We start from the raw sequence: 19,195 nt of genomic DNA, 5'->3' as shown, positions 1-19,195 counted from the left end.
CCATAATACTAATTCTTCAGTCTGAAACACCCCTTTAAAAGTGGGTCAGAAGGTGAGGACCGGCCAGAATGTCCTCACTCTTCAGGTTGTAGTCTCAATATGGTCCTCACAAAGATATCTGTAAAAGTACACACACACACACACACACACACACACACACACACCTGGTTTCCCAAGGTCAAGACTTGCTGAGCAGATAGAATATGTGTGTCTCCATCTTGTGCTCTGCGTGGTCAGTCCTGCGTCAAGTGCCTTTGTCACTGCTTGTTCTCTTACAATATTTATATTGGTGTTTCACAATTAACGTGGCATCGATATTATCCCCATAGCACCATCAATAAGTAATCGCTTTTCATTTATCAATTCCAAACAGACATGTAATATGTTGTTTTCTTCATCCATCTCTTGAGCAAAACTTCTTTGTAGAATATAATTGCCACAGGTTCTCTATTTTCCATGTCATTTAAAGGCGTTAATGGACGTTGAGGTATTGGACGTGGAGGACAGATGAATAGATGTTGAGGGGAGGGGAGGGTCAAAGTGGGAAGATGGGTGCTATGGGAGGACGCACTGAAGACCCGGGGGAGGGAGACTCAAAGTGACGGTTCCATCTCATGTGTGATTCAACCCCAACTGAATACAGGCCCATCAAAAGTAAAGGTCACATTTAAAGTGAGTCCACTCAAGTATGGTTTTCATTTAGGCCATTAAGATGGTTCCGGATGTGGGAGCGATGTGCTTGAACTCATCAGCGTTCAAGGACCTGGATGGTTTGGTCTGAGATACCCAGAGAGCGAAGTGTGGGCGGAAAATATAAATAGGGAAAGTAACTCCTGGATGATCTGTTTTAATAATTTCAGAGTCCAGAGTCAGGACGGTAATGTTGGAGATACGAGTCGGGAGGATTTAGGAAGTCCGAACAAATTCATAACAACTGAGGAATTAAGAAAAAAAAACACGTTACATAGGGTTAAGTCAACCACAGGGGATATAATGCCTGAGCCTTATAGAGGTCAGCAAGAGGCTGAGAAGGTTAGAAGTGATGGGGAAAAGCACTCATGCATCATCCAAAAGAAGTCTATGTGGAGAGAGGAGATAGCTGCAGATTCAAACAAAAGATTGAACAGGGATTTTGACATTCTCATCTTTAAAAAAGATTTAAATTAAGGCATCATCAAATATGAAGTTGAAAGGATCATTGCAGTAGCTGTTTTTGTTAAGTGAAATCACTCCTTTATGTGAAAAACCTAAAATGTTGTATCGTCATCAGAACCATCTGTGCTATCAGTGTCCAGGGAGGGAGGGAGGGACACTGCTGTGTCCGTTCGCTGTAGCAGTTGGAAGAAAACATCACAGATAAGGGCATGTCAAGGTCCAACAGTGACACACCGGGTCTGTTGAATTTTCTATTACACTATTATGTGGGTGTTTGTTTACATATGAGACGTCACAGAGCCGTGTGCAGATAAAAGACGTGAAGGAGAAACAGAAGTTTATTTGTTTCCTCTGAAGGTAAAGACCTCTCTTCAGTTTGACTCAGAGGTGAGTTCACATAGGTGAGGTGAGACAGGTGAAGGGTGACAGGTGAGGGGAGACAGGCGAGTTCACTCATTGGTTGACTGTGTTTTAGTTTTATTTTCAGATAAGTCCAGTTTCAGCAGAAATCTGTTCGTCATGGAAGTTTCCTGGAAGCTGGTGAAAGGAGAAGTCAGGCAGCAGCTGATGCATCAAGGAGACCAGAAGGTGAAGTACAAATACTTCGTTACTGTACTTAAGTATATTTTTCACATATCTGCACTTTTTTTTTTTAAATCAAAATCTGTTTATTGATGGATTTTCAATATATATATATAAGTGCAATGCTGAATGGACATTACGAAGAGGTAAACATGAGTGCAACAATCAACACCAATGTGTCCAGACAGACATGAATTGGGCAATATAACTTCAGGAAAAGAAAACACAAGGTAACAACAGAAAAAGAGAAACAGAAAAAAAAACAAATGCAACGTTATACAGAAAAGAAAGATACATTTTCCACTTGATTGCTTAAGCGAGTATCTAACCTTCTCCAATTTTAAGCACGACAGGATTTCTTCTAGCCATTGTGCGTGAGTGGGGGAGGAGGCATCCCTCCATCTGAGCAGGATCAGTCGCCTAGCTAGCAGGGAGACAAAGGATATAGTACGTCGTTTTTCTATTGACAACTCGATCTCCGCCTCCATGAGCCCAAAAAGAGCAATCAACGGGCTTGGTTCCAATCTGAGGCCTAACACCCGAGAGAGTGTATGGAAAATTTCTCTCCAGTAGTTGGTACGGCTCGAACAGGACCAGTACATGTGGATGAGTGAAGCTTCAGCAAAACCACATTTGATACAATGTGGGCTAATATCAGGGTACATAGATGATAGTTTTGCTTTGGAGATAAGAGCCCTGTGCACCACTTTGAACTGAATTAAACTGTGACGTGCACAGAGGGAGGTCGAGTTAACCAGTTTAAGTATGGAAGTCCAAGTGTCCTCTGATAGAGAGAGACCCAAGTCTTCCTCCCATGCTGTTCTAAGCCGACCTGTGGAGGCACGCCCAAGATCCAAAAACATGCTATACAGAGCTGAAATTAACTTTCTTTTAAGTGGATTTACAGAAAGGACTCTATCAACAGTGGTCAAGTCTGTTGATATTAAAGAGCCAGGTAAGTGAGAAACAACAAAATGCCTTGCTTGAAGATATTTGAAAAAATTTGACTTGGGAAGACTGAATTTTTCACTTCAGCTGCTCAAAAGATGCCAGGCTGTTGCCTATGAACAGGTCTTTAAAGCGCATGATACCCCTCCAGAGCCCTCGTCAACGGAGGTAAACAACGTGGTGAAGGAGTTTGTGTTTACACACATGATGCGTGGTGATGCTTCACCCTGCTGACTCACGACTGCACATCAACCTACAGCACAAATCACATGGTGAAGTTTGCGGACGACACAACTCAGGTGGGTCTCATCACCAAGAACGATGAGACCCACTACAGGAAGGAGATCAACCTCTTGACCACCTGGTGCAGAGACCACAACCTCCTGCTGAATGTCAGCAAGACAAAGGAGATGGTGGTCGACTTCAGGAAAAGCCTCACTGAGCACCCCCCACTCACCATCGATGGTGCTGCTGTGGAGCGAGTGAGCAGCACCAAATTCCTGGGGGTACACATCAGCGAGGACCTCTCCTGGGCCACCAACTCTGCATCACTGGTGAAGAAAGCCCAGCGACGCCTCTACTTCCTCCGCAAACTCAAGAAAGCGAGAGCTCCCATACCCATCCTGAAAACATTCTACCAGGGCACCATTGAAAGCATCCTGTCCAGCTGCATCACTGTGTGGGGCAGTAGCTGCACTGCACACAGCAGGAAGAGACTGCAACGCATATTCAACACAGCTGGTAAGATCATTGGTGCCCCACTCCCTTCCGTGCAAGACACTTACACCACCCGCCTCACCCGGAAAGCCACCTCGATCGTGAGTGACACCAGCCACCCCGCACACGGTCTGTTCAGCCTCCTACCCTCTGGAAAAAGGTACGGGAGCCTCCGTTGCCGCACCACCTGACTCGGAAATAGTTTCATACACCAAGCTGTCAGGAAGCTAAATTCTCTCCCCTCACTCCCCCCAGCCATATCCTCTAGTCCAGGGGTAGGCAACCTTTACTATCGAAAGAGCCATTTCGCCCCCTCTTCCCCCAAATTAAATCTGTCTGGAGCCGCACAACATATTTGATAACACAGGTTATAAAGTTATATATATATATATATAGTTATACAATATATATAACAACTATAGTTTGTTGCATTTATTAAATAATAGAACGACAATAAAAAAAACTGTTGACATTTAACTGCTATTTTTACCTGTTACAAAATCACCAAACTCTTTGGAGAACAGAATACATGTGTGGGCCTACTTTGGAATAAATTAAACACAGAACTCAGCTTTTTTTGCTCAGCTCCAGCTTGGTACTTTTCAGCAGATGCTGTGTGCTTGCTCTGGAAATATCTTACAACATTACGTTTCTTATTGTTTGCTAATTCCTCGCCACATATCAAACATACATATAGTAAGACAGCATTGGTGGCAGTGAAAGCAAAGTAATCTGTCCACGAAGAATTAAACTCTATTTTCCTCCCAGACTTTTCTTTGCTGGGATTTAGCCATGATTAGTTTACCGAGGCCGGGGGTCGGAACTATAGATTAGCGACCTGCAGGGAAGAGCGCCGGGATGTAATAGGATGTGACGCATATTTTAGATGCTGAAATATTAAAACAAAACATGAGAGCAAGTCAGACTGGAGGCCGACACAGAAACTGCAGATCGGTACAAACCACCTGCAGCTTCTGCTCTGATCAAGAAGCTTAGGCGCTGATCACTGATCAGCTGAGACCAGAGAAACTCGTTGTTTTCCACTGTTGAGAAGCAGTCGGTCAGTCACTCTCAATGGAGCAGCCGGTCAGTCACTCTCAATGTGTCTCTCTGAGCGAGTGAGCGGGGGCTCAGGTTGCCGACCGCTGCTCTAGTCTGACTGGAGGCTTAAATCCCCCCCAAAAAACTAAAAACACTCAGGACTCTGCAACAAACTGTCTCTTGTACTTCTTGTACTGTTTGCACTTTATCACTTAAATCACTACGTTTACACTTTTAAAGAACCTTCTGCTGCTGTACTTAAAAAATTCTGTATGTTTACTTAGTATTAGGAAATGTCTTGTGTCTTCTGTTGTGCCTGTGCACTTTATATGTCTCACTGTGGGAGAGTGGGAAACGTATCGATTCCTTGTATGTTCTGAACATGTTAAGAAATTGACAATAAAGCTACTTTAACTTTAACTTTAACTTAACTTTAACTTTAACTTAACTTTAACTTAACTTTAACTTAACTTTAATTGTGCCATTCCCGAAAAGCTGAATCCTGGCAGGACGGTTTAAAAAGATAGTTTGATGCGATGGGGCTCAGAAGAGAGAAGCTGTGAAATCCAAAATATTTCCTAAATTGTGCCCAGATTTTTAAAGAATGTTTAACCACCGGATTTTTAATGAATTTGAGTGAGGGAAGTGGGAGTGGGGATCCGAGAAGTGCAAGAATTGACATATTATCATCCGACTGTAGCTCCATCTCTACCCAGTCAGGGCAGTCAGATCGGCTGTAGTAAAAAGACCAAAACGCAAGACAGCGCAAGTTGGCAGCCCAGTAATAGAAACGAAAATTTGGGAGAGCAAGACCACCAGCAGCCTTGGTTTTCTGTATGTGGTTCCTGTTCAAACGTGGTCGTTTACCTTGCCATAAATATGAAGAAATAACTGAGTCAAGAAGTTGAAAAAAGGATCAAGGGATAAAGAGAGGTAGGGCCTGGAAGAGGTACAGAAATGTTGGTAAAATGGTCATTTTGACAGAGTTAATACGTCCGACAAGAGATAATGACATGGGTGACCACTGTGTTAATATTTGTTTAGTCTGATTCATTAACATGGTGAAGTTGTCTTGGAATAGATCTTTGTGCTTTCTTGTAACTGAGATGCCTAGATAGGAAAACTTCTTATTCTCAATTCTAAAAGGCAAATTGGCAAGGTCTAAAGCTTGTGCGGTCATATCTGCACTTTAATTGAGTATTTATTTCCCTGACAATTTTTTACTTTTACTTGCTCTAACGGTTTTCAGATGCAGTAGTCCATTACTAGTTGCTGGTTTTAAGCGTGTTTTATGCATGTTTTATGCATGTTTTTATATGCGTGTTTCATACATGTTTTATAAGCGTGTGTCATACATGTTGTCATACTCCACTCGGGGAACATGTAATCTTCTGTTGTGTTGCTGTCGAGAGGTTTGTGAGCTGTGGCTTTGGGGACAAACTATGTGGAACTTTATCTTCATAAGCTCCACCTCTGTTGACTGTGACCACACCCCCATAACTCAAGAGGTCAAAGTAGTGAACACGTCTCTTCTGTTCCAGCTGTTTCAAGTCGTCCTCCTCCTCCTATTGGCTCCAGCATTGATCAGCTGCAGTGTCGCCGAATATCCGACGGACTGCAGCCAGATCAATGAAATCGGAGATCACCAACCGAGCGGCTTGTACTCAATCTACCCTACAGGAGAGAAGCTCAGAGTCGAAGTACGTTCACTAAAGCAACATGTCACAGATACTGATAAACAGCACCCCCTGCAGCCACATGAGGAGATTGAGCTGTTTGGAATTCTTCATGTTTCACAGTTTCCTGATGAATATTGGAGATAAACTCTGGTTTTTAATAATTTCAGAGTCTTTCTAACTGGTCTCAGGTCAGCTTTTCTCTTCAACTGGAGCTGATTTTGAGACAGTCTGTTTTTCTCACAGGAGATATAACCCACTCACCAGAGTTAGTGAGAACAGACGCGCAGGGAGTGGAGGAGGAAACTTTCTCCTTGTTCACACTCACACATCAGACTCACTTTCATCAAGCTGCTGCTTTCAGGAGGAAACGTTTAAATGAAGTAGATTTGATTCTTGCCATGATCACTGGTATCAGATGAATCTCTGGGCCTCTATTGGTCAGTGTCACCTAACGTGTTGAAAGTGAGAAAGACGTGAGTGAAACATTTGAGTTGATCACATGTACTGATGTGTTGCAGGTGTACTGTCAGATGAGTCCAGACCAACCAGCCTGGACAGTGAGTATTTTTTACTGACTTTCAAGAAGCGTCAAATCAGTCAGACTCATATTCCACTGTTTACCTGCTCAGGTGATTCAGACCAGGAAGGATGGAACTGTCAACTTCTACCGGCCCTGGATTCAGTACAAGGTCGGCTTTGGTTCGGTGGGGGGAGAACACTGGCTCGGTGAGAAGTGGAAACACAGGAACAGCTGAGAACCTTACTGTTAATATACCCACCTTCAACTGAGTGTGTGTGTGTGTGTGTGTGTGTGTATGTGTGGTCACAGGTCTGGACAACCTCCACTATCTGACCTCAGGACCCACGAAGTTTGAGTTACAGGTGGACATGGAGGACTTTGAGGGTAATAAAACATCCGCGCATTACAGGAGGTTCTCCGTCGACTCTGAGTGTAACGGATACACTTTGACTGTGTCTGGATTCACAGATAAAGGAGCAGGTAAGTGTGTGTGCGTGTGTGTGTGCGTCTCTGTGTGTGTGTGTCTGTGTGTGTGTGAGAGACATTTACCATTAATCTTCTTTCATTCTGGAAAATATAAATGTTTTTCAGTTTTTGTTCTTTTGTTAAGTCAAAAGAAAACTATTTTAAATCTTTTCCATTGACACTCCTCCTCCTGAGAGTCGGCATTGAACCGACAGACAGAGACAGATAGAGACAGATAGAGACAGATAGAGACAGACAGAGACAGACGGAGACAGACGGAGACAGACGGAGACAGACGGAGACATGTTTCCTTCAGACAAATCCCTCGTTGATACAGTTATTTTCAGTCTATAACACTGTGTCTTCTCTCTGTCTTCTCTGTGTCTCTGTAGGAGACTCCATGACGTCACACAATGGCATGAAGTTCTCCACCTTTGATAGAGACCAGGACACCTGGTCTGAGAACTGTGCCTCAAACTTCATGGGAGGTTTCTGGTACCACAGCTGTTACCAGGCCAACCCCAATGGGGTTTATCGCTGGGGGCAGGAGAAGACTCCCTTTGCTGTAGGAGTTATATGGTACACTTGGAAAAAAACCAATGACTACTCTTTGAAGTCCATCGTCATGAAGGTCCGTCCTGTGCAGCCAGAGTAACTTTCCAGTAGCAGCAGCAGACCACACATTGATCTGTCTCCACATCTGTCGCTTTCATTAGTCAAAGTCAAATGAAATCACCCTGATGACAATCATCACCTTCTGCATGTCCTCAATAAACGAGACGCAAAAAATCTGATGTGATCTGATGACTTTGTTTCATGTGCCTTTTCATGTGTCTCATGTGTCTTCATGTGTTCCATGTGTCTTCATGTGTCTCATGTGTCTCCATCGATCATAGAATTTAAGAGGGTTCTCTAAACTGTCGTCGCTGTGGGCGCCAAGAAATGATCTGCTTTACCTACACTGTTGCAACTTCCCTGAGTATCGATAATGTTTGTTCCTGAAGGAGACTGTATTGCTGTCAGTGATAAAGAAAAATCTACACTGCTACATTTAATGATGTAATTATCATCCAATTCCACTCACTTTACTCGTGTCCGCACCAGCTGAGGTTTCTAAGTCTGTTGGTTTTAGATCTATATTCTTTATTATTCTTGCCACAGTAAACTCTATTGCTGGACAGTGGCCAGCAATCACGAGTCTAACACTTAACTCATAATTCACTTATGACATGTTTGTTCACTTTATTCTTCCATCATCCTGTATTTGCAATACTACTACAAACAAACGGGTATTTGAAAGGTAAACTCTAAAATCTTTATCACATTGCAAACGAATCAGGTTTATAATTGGTTGAGACTGATTAAAATACTTAGTGAGTCCAAGCAAGGGTGTGAGTGCACATGCGTGTCTGACGAGTAACCACTAGATGGAGCCAATCAGCTAAGCCATGACTAACCCAAATCATTATATAAAACAAAACCGTCCGGTTTCAAGGCCATGCACAATACGTTTTTTCTCTTTTATTACAAATGAATGTTTTTGACAAATATATATATATATATATACTGCAAGAAAATCTAGTTTGTAAAATTATAGGTGATCTTTAAACCTTTTTCAATTTCCCTATTTATTTAATTATAAAAGAGCTTTTCTAAGCTGTAATGCAGTATCATTCCAGCCAATGCCACACTTCCAGTGGATGTATGATATTGCCGATTGAATAAATCATGTGAATTGTCACCCAAAAAAACGTTAATATAATGTGTTGCAACGCAGTTGACAGGAAATGTAGTTTTAACTCGAGATTATTAAGCAAGAATCAGTTCCAAGATGTCACGCCCTCATGTCTCTAAGTTTCTGTGAAAAGCTGCATTGAGTGTGTGGGCATGTGCCCAACACAAATTTTGACAGCAAAAGCAAAACTGAACATGTTTCTAACACAGACCATCCATTGTGTTGGTTTGTGCTAGATATACTAAATATTGAAAAGTATCATGTGTAACCAGTCAAATTCAGTTACATGTTGGCATTTTATTGTCAGGTATCATCTAACTAACATGTAGCCTCATTATTCATCAAATCTTGACTTGTCTGCCATGAATGGCTTGCTGGTTAACAAAAGGGAGTGACACAGCCACAATTGGCGATAATAAACTTTTCTTTATTAAAGACAATAGTGACACTAGATGCAATGAGATTGTTACAGTCAACAATGTCTTCAGGTTCAGATCGTTTAGTTTAACAGAATGAATTAGATATGGTTTGAAGTCATCTTAAAATAAATATGCAATAACCCCACATAAAGGCTGATTCGATCAATATAAGGTAACAGGCGCAAGTTTCGTATTGTAATGAAGTGAAGCGAAACCAGTGACTGCCTTCCCATATTTATGGTGGTCAGTTAAAGTAAGTGCAGTGTATGTGCTCTGCAGAAAATGAGGTAAAACTATAAGACAAAACACTGGTGGGGTCATTTTAGTCCTTTAAAGCCCACTACAGTCCACAGATCAGTCCAACTCACCAAAGAAATCTGTTTTATGAAAGGCATGTGATCTGGCCTTGAATGTGATCCAGCCTATTCATTTGCAAAGGGGACTCCAACCCCCCCTCAAACAATTCCCTCCCAGCATTTTGAAAGACTCTTCATCATCATCAGCTCCTTCAGCAACACAACCAGATCCCATTACCCAATATAACATTGGCGGAAATTTCACTTTTACATAAGTGTATCACATTCACATTTTTCAGAATTAACAGGATTATTATCTCAGAGTTCTTCAAGATATCAATCCATTTCAATCCGAAAAACCTGGCCGATTTTTTTCTCTAGACAAGTCTGCATCAGCCCACAAATGAGCACAGTTAATCAAAGTCACATAAACAGTATCGATGGTAACGTCACTGATGTTATCAGTGCACCTCACACATAGTTTATAAGTGAATCAGAGCATACTGTAGGAGAAAGAAAAGGGATCTTGCTGTAAATCATATATTTGATTGCTGTCATGTTTAACCTGGTCACGTACCAAGTCCCACGATGCAAAGCTTCTCTGTGACGCTGTCATAATCTGATGGATGTCTTCAATAACTGCAGATTCATTCCAACACAAACACACACACAGACACACACACAGACACTTTAGTAATTATTTTATTCATGTGCACAGCCAGCAGAACTATGGAGGACCATACATGACATAAGTAAAAATAAATAAATAAATAAATGTATAAATAAATACAGAAATAAATAAATAAATGAATAAATAAAAATGGAAATAAATAAATAAATACAGAAATAAATAAATAAATATGTTAATACCAAAAGAAATGTCAAAAGAAATGTCTTAAATATATTTTAACATTTATTTTTTCCCTGATACATTTCCTTTGCATTTGCAGTGTCCTTATGCTAATGAGAAAGGCGGGCCTAACCGCAGTCTCATGCAGGATTGGTCACAGGAGTGTAATGATCCAGCCCTACTACTTCTGCCTTTCAATGCTGGTGTCCAGTAGTTGTTTGCAGCGTTGAGCCAGTTCACACTTAAAATGAACTAGTTCAAGTTCAGAGGGTTAGTTAAGGTTATTTTTTATTGGGATGATTTAGGTGTCAGTAGTCCTGACTGTGAGCGTCACGTCTCGTGTTGTAATGAGCACAATGAGCGAGCCGAGAGGAGGAGGAGGAAACAGAAACTCCAGCTCGTTACAAACCACCTGCCGCCTCTGCTGTGATCATGAAGCCGCTGATCTCTGAGCAGATGTGACCAGAGAAGCTCTGTGTTTCCACTGTTTCCACTGTTCCACAGAGTCACTAACTGGCTGTTTCATGGTGAAGAGATCAAGTCTCAGTCACTGCCCGTGTCTCTGAGCGAGTGTGTGACGGAGCGCAGGGGCTGTGTTTGTGTGTGTAGTTCAGTTGACCAATCCTGCTCGAGACTGAGGTTAAGCCCGCCTTTCTCATTAGCATAAGGACACTGAAATGTGGAAATAAATAAATGTGGAAATAAATAAAAGTTGCAATAAAAGTGGAAATAAATAAATAAATGTGGAAATAAGTTTAAGACATTGATTTATTTAATTCAGCATTTATTTCCATATTTATTTATTTATTTCCACATTTATTCCAACTTTTATTTTTCGATTTCAGTGTCCTTATGCGAATGAGAAAGGCGGGCCTAACCTCAGTCTCGAGCAGGATTGGTCAACTGAGCTACACACACAGCCCCTGCGCTGTGCCACACACTCGCTCAGAGACACGGGCAGTGACTGAGACTTGAGCTCTTCACCGTGTAACAGCCAGTTAGTGACTCTGTGGAACAGTGGAAACAGTGGAAACACAGAGCTTCTCTGGTCACATCTGCTCAGAGATCAGCGGCTTCATGATCACAGCAGAAGCTGCAGGTGGTTTGTACCGAGCTGGAGTTTCTGTTTCCTCCTCCTCCTCTCGGCTCGCTCCTTGTGCTCAGTACAACACGAGACGTGACGCTCACAGTCAGGACTACTGACACCTAAATCATCCCAATAAAAAATAACCTTAACTAACCCTCTGAACTTGAACTAGTTCATTTTAAGTGTGAACTGGCTCAACGCTGCAAACAGCTACTGGACACCAGCATTGAGAGGCAGAAGTAGTAGGGCTGGATCATTACACTCCTGTGACCAATCCTGCATGAGACTGCGGTTAGGCCCGCCTTTCTCATTAGCATAAGGACACTGCAAATGCAAAGGAAATGTATCAGGGAAAAAATAAATGTTAAAATATATTTAAGACATTTCTTTTGACATTTCTTTTGGTATTAACATATTTATTTATTTATTTCTGTATTTATTTATTTATTTCCATTTTTATTTATTCATTTATTTATTTATTTCTGTATTTATTTATACATTTATTTATTTTTACTTATGTCATGTATGGTCCTCCATACAGAACACCAACACTAGATTAAACTCTGAGTTCAGCTCTGTACACAATTCATTATTTAATCAATATTATCGTTATTATTATTTTGTAAGGTTTCCATGTCTCACCTAACATTTATTAAAGTTCACATGTAGCAGCACCTTCACCAAATACAGCCACAACCAAAGTCTACGGAAACAATCATTTTACCTCCTCATTTCCCAGTCATCTGTCTTTCTGCCAGAATGTTGAATGTGTATCTTCCAAACTGTTCAACTTATTGGCCTCTCACCTGCTGTCTCTATCGTTTATGGCCCAGTGAAGTGCAGTGTTGAATTTGGTGTAATTTAGACATTGCACTCTGTAGCAGTCAGGGGGGGGCGTGTCAGTTTTGTCACAGTCCTTATATGGAACCAACTTGAACACATCTTCTTCAACGCCCTCAGATAACGAACAGCAGCGATGGCAAAATCATTTGGATGATTTGATTAATTAATTTGTATTTTTTCATATCGAAACTGACGCGGACATTCGCATGTATCGTAAGTGCTGATCTCCTTCACGTTAAGGCCATTGTTGTTTGTTTAGTGAATAAAGTAAAAGAACAACATTGGCTTTGTTGCTACAATGCTCATATCGAGCAAAATTACAGAGTTTTTATTTTGAAAAGCTGTGACGTCTGTTAGGTCAGAAGATGTTGTCACTTGTTTAATAAACCTCGGAATACAGCTGACAATGTAAGAAAAAAATAACAGCAGTTAAGTTAATAATTCTAGCTTATATATGAGCCACACATGAACCATGTTAAAGCAAATAATCTTGTGAAAAGCATTGACTGTAAAATCTTCATTGCACATAAACCAGGTAGGATGAACGCAAAGTCCTCTAACTTCACTCTGACCTGTAGACTACAAGAAGCTCCCAAGTGTTTATATCTACATGCCAGAATTATTTGTACTACATTTTTCAATTTTGTTTTTGTTACCATATGATCGTACAAAACTGGGGTTGTTATTTACGGGGGGGGGGGCTCGCCCAGGGCCCCACACCAACCTGGAACTGCCGCTGCTCAGACCTGTCCCAAGGGAACCCGAGAGGCTTCAGACCTGTGCGTTAGACGCGTTTATTTGGAAGTAAGGTGAAACCTCGGCGTGGTGCAGGACGGAAGTAAAATCACATGCTGCGCTCGCGCGTGTGTGTGTGTCTGTGTGTGTGGGAGAAGAGAGTTGCGCAGGACGCGTGGGGAAAAAAGGAGAGAATTCCCAGGAACTCAGCAGATAATCGCGTGGAGAGGCGAGGACGCACGGGGACATGTGAGCAGTGGTTTCCAGCTGTGGCCAGCGGTGACTATGAGTGAAGAATGACCAATGGTGAGTAAAAACAGAAGGACTGCAGGAGTCAAGTGGAACCGAAAGGTGGTGACGCACTGCGTAAAAGAGACATAAAGCCCACAAAGTCGAGGCTAGCCTGTCCCAAATAGGCAAAAGTGTGCAGCTGAGGTAAAAACAGTGTAGGGTGGAGTGAAAAGTGTGTTCGAGAACTTACCAGGAGCCGAGCACGCGTGCATCCGTCCCTCTGTCGTCTCCTCCGCACACTGACTGACTGGCTGATTTACCGCCAGTTGGTTTAGAGGCTTTCACCAAACAAAGGGGGAATTCCGTGTGAATAATTTCCCAGCTCCCTCTCAGAAGGAAACTGAAATAGGATTCAGGATTTACGGGAATTGACTGGTAGTTTACAGAAACTGATAGAGGCGTTATAATGATGAGGATGATGATGGTGATGATGATGAAGGGCTTCTTGAAATTCCACCGAAGGCAAACACATCCCGAGACAGGTTGTACTTTTATATGGGACCAATATTTGAAGAATTGGTTGATTCGTGTATGTGTGTGTTTGTTATACAGTGGGGTCCAAAAGTCATTGAGATTGACAAACACCCACACGCACACACACAGATCAATGCTTCAAATGAAATCAGGTTCAACTAATTATTATATAATATAGCAATATCGAGTTAAGAGAATTTCCTCGACAAATGTATTTTTAATGCACACTTATAAACATAAACCTACCTTTTAAAGTGAATTACTCATAAAGTGGTTGTGTGTGAGTCCACCATCCTCATGACACACATCATTCATGCAAATACTACAGTATTGGTCCCATTCATATTTTTCACTACACTCTGTTATTGGAATATTTGCGTACCTGAATATGCACGGTGTGCAAAATGTGCAAAACTGTTTGTGTGTGGGTATTCAGATTTGTCGACACAGGTCAGTGCCCTCGAGAATGCCTTGACTCATTTATACGTTTACAAATCTGACTATGCAAACACAACAGCAATGTTATGTGATGTGAGATGTGTAAACGTGTAAAAACTACATAAAACTCCCATTCAAGCTAACACTATAACAGAGTAACTGCTTCAGCAATGGAGGGTAAGACGTAGATGGCCTTGAGATGTTTTATCTCTGCAGGGCACAGAAACAAGGCTGTTTAATAATGAATATGAATATCTCTCTCACTCTCTGTCTCTCTGTCTCTCTCTCTCTCTCTCTCTCTCTCCATTGACTCTCAGCCTCTTCTTTGCATCAGTCTTCTTGCTCTTCTGCTTCTACCTCTGTCTCTGTCCTGTGGCAACATAAGGCATCCCGAAAAAGTTCGATCCAGTTACAGCGTCATCGTGAAAACTCATCTCGACAACACGGTAAGACGTTGATCCTGTTTACTTTCCCCCTGGACCCGTTTAATTCTAAATCTTCAGATCCTATGCGCCTATATGTATTCCTGTACTATCCCCTGACCCAGATTGACCAGCGTCTGAACTGCTCTGTCTAAGCACAGTATGTGATGATGCCCAACGTTGTACCTCTGCACAATACATTTAACGATAGCAAACACGCTTTTCCCCTTCGCAAAGACAGGACGAGACAAGCTGGCCTCCGCGAATAGAAAGCTATACTTAATATTTCCAAAGCAATCTCCTGTGCAGTAAGATCAATTCTATATTGCTGTTATTGACCGTTGCTATGTTGTCATCCATCCAAGAGAGGAAACATCCGAGACTTGCTGAACACGTCCTGCCCAGAATTAAAACGAAAGCTACGGAACTGCACAGCAAACCACACGGTGAGGGCTATTTTGTAGTAGTCGATAGTACATTTGACTCTTGTTGATTTTTTCGAAAGTATGTTATGCCTTTTGTATAATTAATTTGAGGGTCTAAAATCTCAAAAATATTTCAGTGACCATGAAGACAAAGAGCCTTCCCCTGCTTGACGTGTATCCACTGCAACAACACTCGGTTTTGGTCACATGTAGATGTCCACAGCTCCAGTCATAATGAAAGGGCGTTCCAAGCATGCATTACTGATCCCACATTCCATTTTATTCAAGTAGGTGGACATATTGTTCCTGAAGCATGCACAGACAATGTGGACAGTCAGCGTAGTCATACATTTAGGGTGGTGGACATGAATAAATGATGACATTTATTTCGCAAGGCCCAGAGCGGACTGGTGGGTGTGGGAACTGTGAATTATCCTTTACACAATAACAGATAAGAGAAACTCTAAGGTCCACGTAGAAATGGGCAATTTCAGCATGATCCTTTTGGATAGATTTACATCAAGCACCATCCCGGGCAACCACGCCATTAAACGCACAATGCCAAAAGGGATCGCATGTGCGGCTTCATATGGGTTTCTGTTTTTGTGGTCACTGAGGGCATGCACTGTTTAATTCAAATGTTTCAAAGCACTCACAAACCTTTGTTCTGCAGACGGTTGTGAGCACCCTGCACTTCCTGACCTGCAAAATGAAGAATTTAGGGCTTTCCCACACAGACACACTGGCCAGAGTGATTCTCAACTCAATAACTTGCCCTTGTCTTCAGAAACCGGTGAGTCAAGAACCACAGGAATTAATCAGTTCAAATAGTTCAAATAGTTGACATTTTGGTTTTTTTGTACTTTGAAAAGGACGAGCCACAAGGTGACAAACTCTGGACACACATACTTTCAGTTTCTCTGTGTGAGAGTAATATTCGTTAAGTGACAAAGACGGCGGAATGTTGGCAGGCTCAAACCTTTCCTTCTGCCTTTTCGCCAGTGACTCATTGACTGCTTTCAAAAGCCGCTTGGTTGTGGGAGTGAATCAGACAATGAGCCGATGGGATTTTTGAACTTATTACATTAGTGCCAGACAAGCTCCAGTAGAATAGACCTAGAAATACCACCAAGTATTTGCCACCAAGATTTGTTATCGTCCCTCAGTAATGCCTTAAATTCAAATTTAGACACAGTATATATTCATTCGTGTTTTTTTCAAAATAGTCCCCTGGATAAACTTGGCTGTTCAGCTGTCCCCCATTTTGCCCATCCTTGGGTCGGAATTAAATTTCAGGATTCAGGCTCATTCTTAAAGTCTGACTCACACAACAAAACAAACAAGTTCCTATTTTGAGCCTTGGGCCTAACCAGACCCGTACAGGTATCAAATACTCGCTCACACTGTAATGGCTCATGACAGATTGTTTACTGATAAAAATTGCCTGATATGAGCCTTTCATGGACATGTTGGTATAAGCACTGAGGTGAAGTTATAAAAAAGTTTATTTTCTTAATTCAGGCTTTATATATTCGATTATGTTTGCGTTTTCTTTTTATTTATAGTTATTTATATGTCAAGCGACAATTATATTTTTTTATCTTAAGGCTTGTCTATAAACATCTTGTCTATAAACATCTCCAAATTTTATGAATATTGATTGATATATATATGAGAATATTGGAAAGAAAGTGCACCACTAAAATGCACATTATAATTTAGCAATGTATGTGACTCATGTTCATCCATTCAAATGAATATCAGTTAAACAAGTAAACTCACAATAACAAGGGCTCAACATCATTGAAAAATGTTGTCTTTGTTGTTTGACTTCCCCTGATTAGACTAAAGAGCCCAGCAGTACGGTGAGGACAGTGACGAGACGAAGGAGGAACCTGCACAACAAGAGCAGGACTAAAAAACTTTGCAAAGCCAAGGCGATCCTGTCGGCCGTCACTGAATGCTACGAGATGCTCTCATCGCAATTTGCGGACACCTGAGACCACGCTGGAGTTCTCTCCTGTGCAACACGGTCCTTCACTGGATTACACAAGAGGAAGCTCCCTCTTCATTTAAGCTACCCCTCTCAAGCACTAGTTTATCTTAACGGACTCTTCAGATGTGTTTCCAAGTTCAACAGGAGCCAGCTGTGAAACAAAGTGGAGAGTTCCAAGGTTATCCAGCATACTGGACTATCACACTCCATAAACGGTGCACGATGCACACAACTAAGCAATTATTAGATTCCCGAAAATGTTTTGAAAGATAAGTTAAAGATACAATGTTTTTGTTCTTAAAGCACTTAAGATTGTAAAGAATATGCTACGAAGGCCGCCCAAGCGTGAACAGGGAACATTAAGGTGATCGAATACAGTTTTGCTTTCACATTGTATTAGAGTGACTTGCCCTGGCACATTTTTTGTTATCTCTGTTATCATAAGCCGCTCTGCTATTTTTGTGTACGTGGAGGGAGTTGTTTAAGGCTGTGTCACTGATGCTCTCCCCTCAGGAGCACATTGCACCACAGATAGTTGAGTTCAGTTCACGGGGCCTGACTGTTCTGGAATAAATGTAAGAAACTCTTTTTTATTGAGTAGTTGTTTTGATAAATGGTGCGTACTTAATTCATGTACTGTAGTAGCCCAAATGCTCAACTGCCACATATTTCGTGTTACATTTATACATATATATTCGTTTGTGTGTCTAAATATATTTGCATAGAGCCTTTCTCAATATTTCCACTTCCTGTCAGGGATCATAAATAATGCATTATCATGTTACTTATATCTAAGCTAAGGCGATGTGAAAATCACAAAGTTCTGAGGTAATTAGGCTTGTGTGGCTGTGTTTCAGGGATGGCTGTGAAGCCCCCCCCCCCCCCCAGACACGGCCACTTTGAGTTTCAGGTGCTTGGATGTTCAAGAAATTGAGCAGGATCCTTCAACTCACCCTGAAGGATTGAAAACACAAGAAGTGCAATAGATGCCACGTGTAATGGTGAAACATCAGAAAAATAAGTATTTGACGCATTGATTAGGATAAACCGCTTGTAGCATAATAAAAGGTTAATGAATTGAGGAATTATTGTCAGTAATGGTAGAGTAACGGAGTAGTGATATTGTGTATCAAGCAGTCTTGTTGTAATTATAGTCCATGATCAGCTGCCACCACTTTCAGGATCCATCACCACAATCAGGGATGGAGGAATACTGGGTTCGGTGGAGGTGTGACTCTGTCAGCCTGGCTACAGTGCTGAAGACAAACCTAGGGTTGTTTTTATTTTCTTCTATTAATGTGGAGTATAGTAGGCAGCTCTTGCTTTGTGGAGGGCCTTCTTATATGCTCTAACACTATCTTTCCAGGTGATGTCAAGTCAAGTGTGTGGTTACAACAATGAGTAGGTTGATGTACATACTGACTGAGACCAATTGAGTCTAATACTGAAATTAATGCAACACTAAGGCTATCAACATGAATATTAAAGTCCCAGACAATATCAACTTTATCTGTTTTTAGGACTAGGCTTGATTTCAACTCTGGAAATTCCGTAAAAAATTCAAAATTAGCTCCAGGAGCACTACAGCAAATACGATTGGCTGTTGTGATTTCTTGGATGGGCGTGGAAGACTAAGAACAAGACTTTCAAATGAGGTGTAGCTTAGTTAGATTAAAATAGAATAGCAGCAACTCAACCTCCTCTGCCAGAGTCTCAGGAAGGTGTGTATTTATATGACTGGGGTGAGTATTTTCATTTAGGCTGACATATTCTTCAGGGTGCAATGATCAAATTTCACTGAAAAACTGTGAAAATAGGACATCCAGGAGCTTTTACTTTGAAATTAAACATCAGAGGGTGTTAGACTCCGAGGTGGTGATCTGTCATTCTGAAGTGAAATTCAGACTTTTCTTCATCATAATGTTTTACTTATTATTCAGAGTGGTAATGCCAATCGATAAAAAAAAAAAAAAAATGTAGTCTTAATTTGTATTTGAAGTTGTTTTTCCAAACTTCACAAACTGTTCGTGTCCCGTCCCATTAACCGAATGGTCGCCTTTTCATTTAGAAATCACCC

At 41.4% G+C, this 19,195-nt stretch overlaps 3 protein-coding genes across 8 annotated transcripts in view; 2 read left to right on the top strand and 1 right to left on the bottom strand.

The window, feature by feature from the left end:
- The window catches only part of ctnnd2a (catenin (cadherin-associated protein), delta 2a), a 234,244-nt gene extending 220,358 nt beyond the window's left edge, over window positions 1-13,886 (bottom strand). For all 3 annotated transcript variants that reach the window (XM_062379286.1, XM_062379288.1, XM_062379289.1), the window contains exon 1: window positions 13,554-13,886. In XM_062379286.1, the coding sequence (XP_062235270.1) occupies window positions 13,554-13,575 (22 nt within the window). In that variant the 5' untranslated portion in view covers window positions 13,576-13,886. The remainder of the gene's footprint in view (window positions 1-13,553) is intronic.
- Window positions 1,431-7,901, top strand: LOC133932559 (microfibril-associated glycoprotein 4-like). Of its 3 annotated transcripts, none has more exons than XM_062379290.1 (7): window positions 1,431-1,542; window positions 1,631-1,743; window positions 5,985-6,143; window positions 6,641-6,679; window positions 6,752-6,848; window positions 6,952-7,122; window positions 7,500-7,901. In XM_062379290.1, the coding sequence occupies exons 2-7, from the start codon at window positions 1,675-1,677 to the stop codon at window positions 7,760-7,762; spliced, it is 798 nt and encodes a 265-aa protein (XP_062235274.1). In that variant the 5' UTR covers window positions 1,431-1,542; window positions 1,631-1,674; the 3' UTR covers window positions 7,763-7,901. The 3 variants fall into 3 exon arrangements, with proteins under 3 accessions (XP_062235274.1, XP_062235276.1, XP_062235275.1); XM_062379291.1 differs by having other exon boundaries at window positions 1,452-1,542; window positions 1,643-1,743; XM_062379292.1 differs by lacking the exon at window positions 5,985-6,143.
- LOC133932561 (uncharacterized) lies at window positions 1,750-4,863 on the top strand. Of its 2 annotated transcripts, XM_062379294.1 has the most exons (3): window positions 1,750-2,692; window positions 2,773-2,853; window positions 2,945-4,863. In XM_062379294.1, exons 2-3 carry the CDS (start codon window positions 2,801-2,803, stop codon window positions 3,591-3,593), a joined length of 702 nt encoding a protein of 233 aa, XP_062235278.1. In that variant the 5' UTR covers window positions 1,750-2,692; window positions 2,773-2,800; the 3' UTR covers window positions 3,594-4,863. The 2 variants fall into 2 exon arrangements, with proteins under 2 accessions (XP_062235278.1, XP_062235277.1); XM_062379293.1 differs by having other exon boundaries at window positions 1,750-2,853.
- Window positions 13,887-19,195: the final 5,309 nt, after the last annotated feature.

This window comes from Platichthys flesus, chromosome 21 (assembly GCF_949316205.1).
Source record: "Platichthys flesus chromosome 21, fPlaFle2.1, whole genome shotgun sequence".
Taxonomy (NCBI): domain Eukaryota; kingdom Metazoa; phylum Chordata; class Actinopteri; order Pleuronectiformes; family Pleuronectidae; genus Platichthys; species Platichthys flesus.
The sequence above is the reverse complement of the archived record's forward strand: the minus strand, read 5'-3'. Positions and strand labels throughout refer to the sequence as shown.

Excerpts from the sequence above, each read along its gene's own strand:
- LOC133932561 (XM_062379294.1), top strand. The coding sequence starts at position 2,801 with ATGAACAGGTCTTTAAAGCGCATGATACCCCTCCAGAGCCCTCGTCAA. Across the intron at positions 2,854-2,944 it reads CAGAGCCCTCGTCAACGGAG|CACAAATCACATGGTGAAGT; the intron begins GTAAACAACGTG and ends ATCAACCTACAG.
- LOC133932559 (XM_062379290.1), top strand. The coding sequence starts at position 1,675 with ATGGAAGTTTCCTGGAAGCTGGTGAAAGGAGAAGTCAGGCAGCAGCTG. Across the intron at positions 6,144-6,640 it reads GAGAGAAGCTCAGAGTCGAA|GTGTACTGTCAGATGAGTCC; the intron begins GTACGTTCACTA and ends GATGTGTTGCAG. Across the intron at positions 7,123-7,499 it reads ATTCACAGATAAAGGAGCAG|GAGACTCCATGACGTCACAC; the intron begins GTAAGTGTGTGT and ends GTGTCTCTGTAG.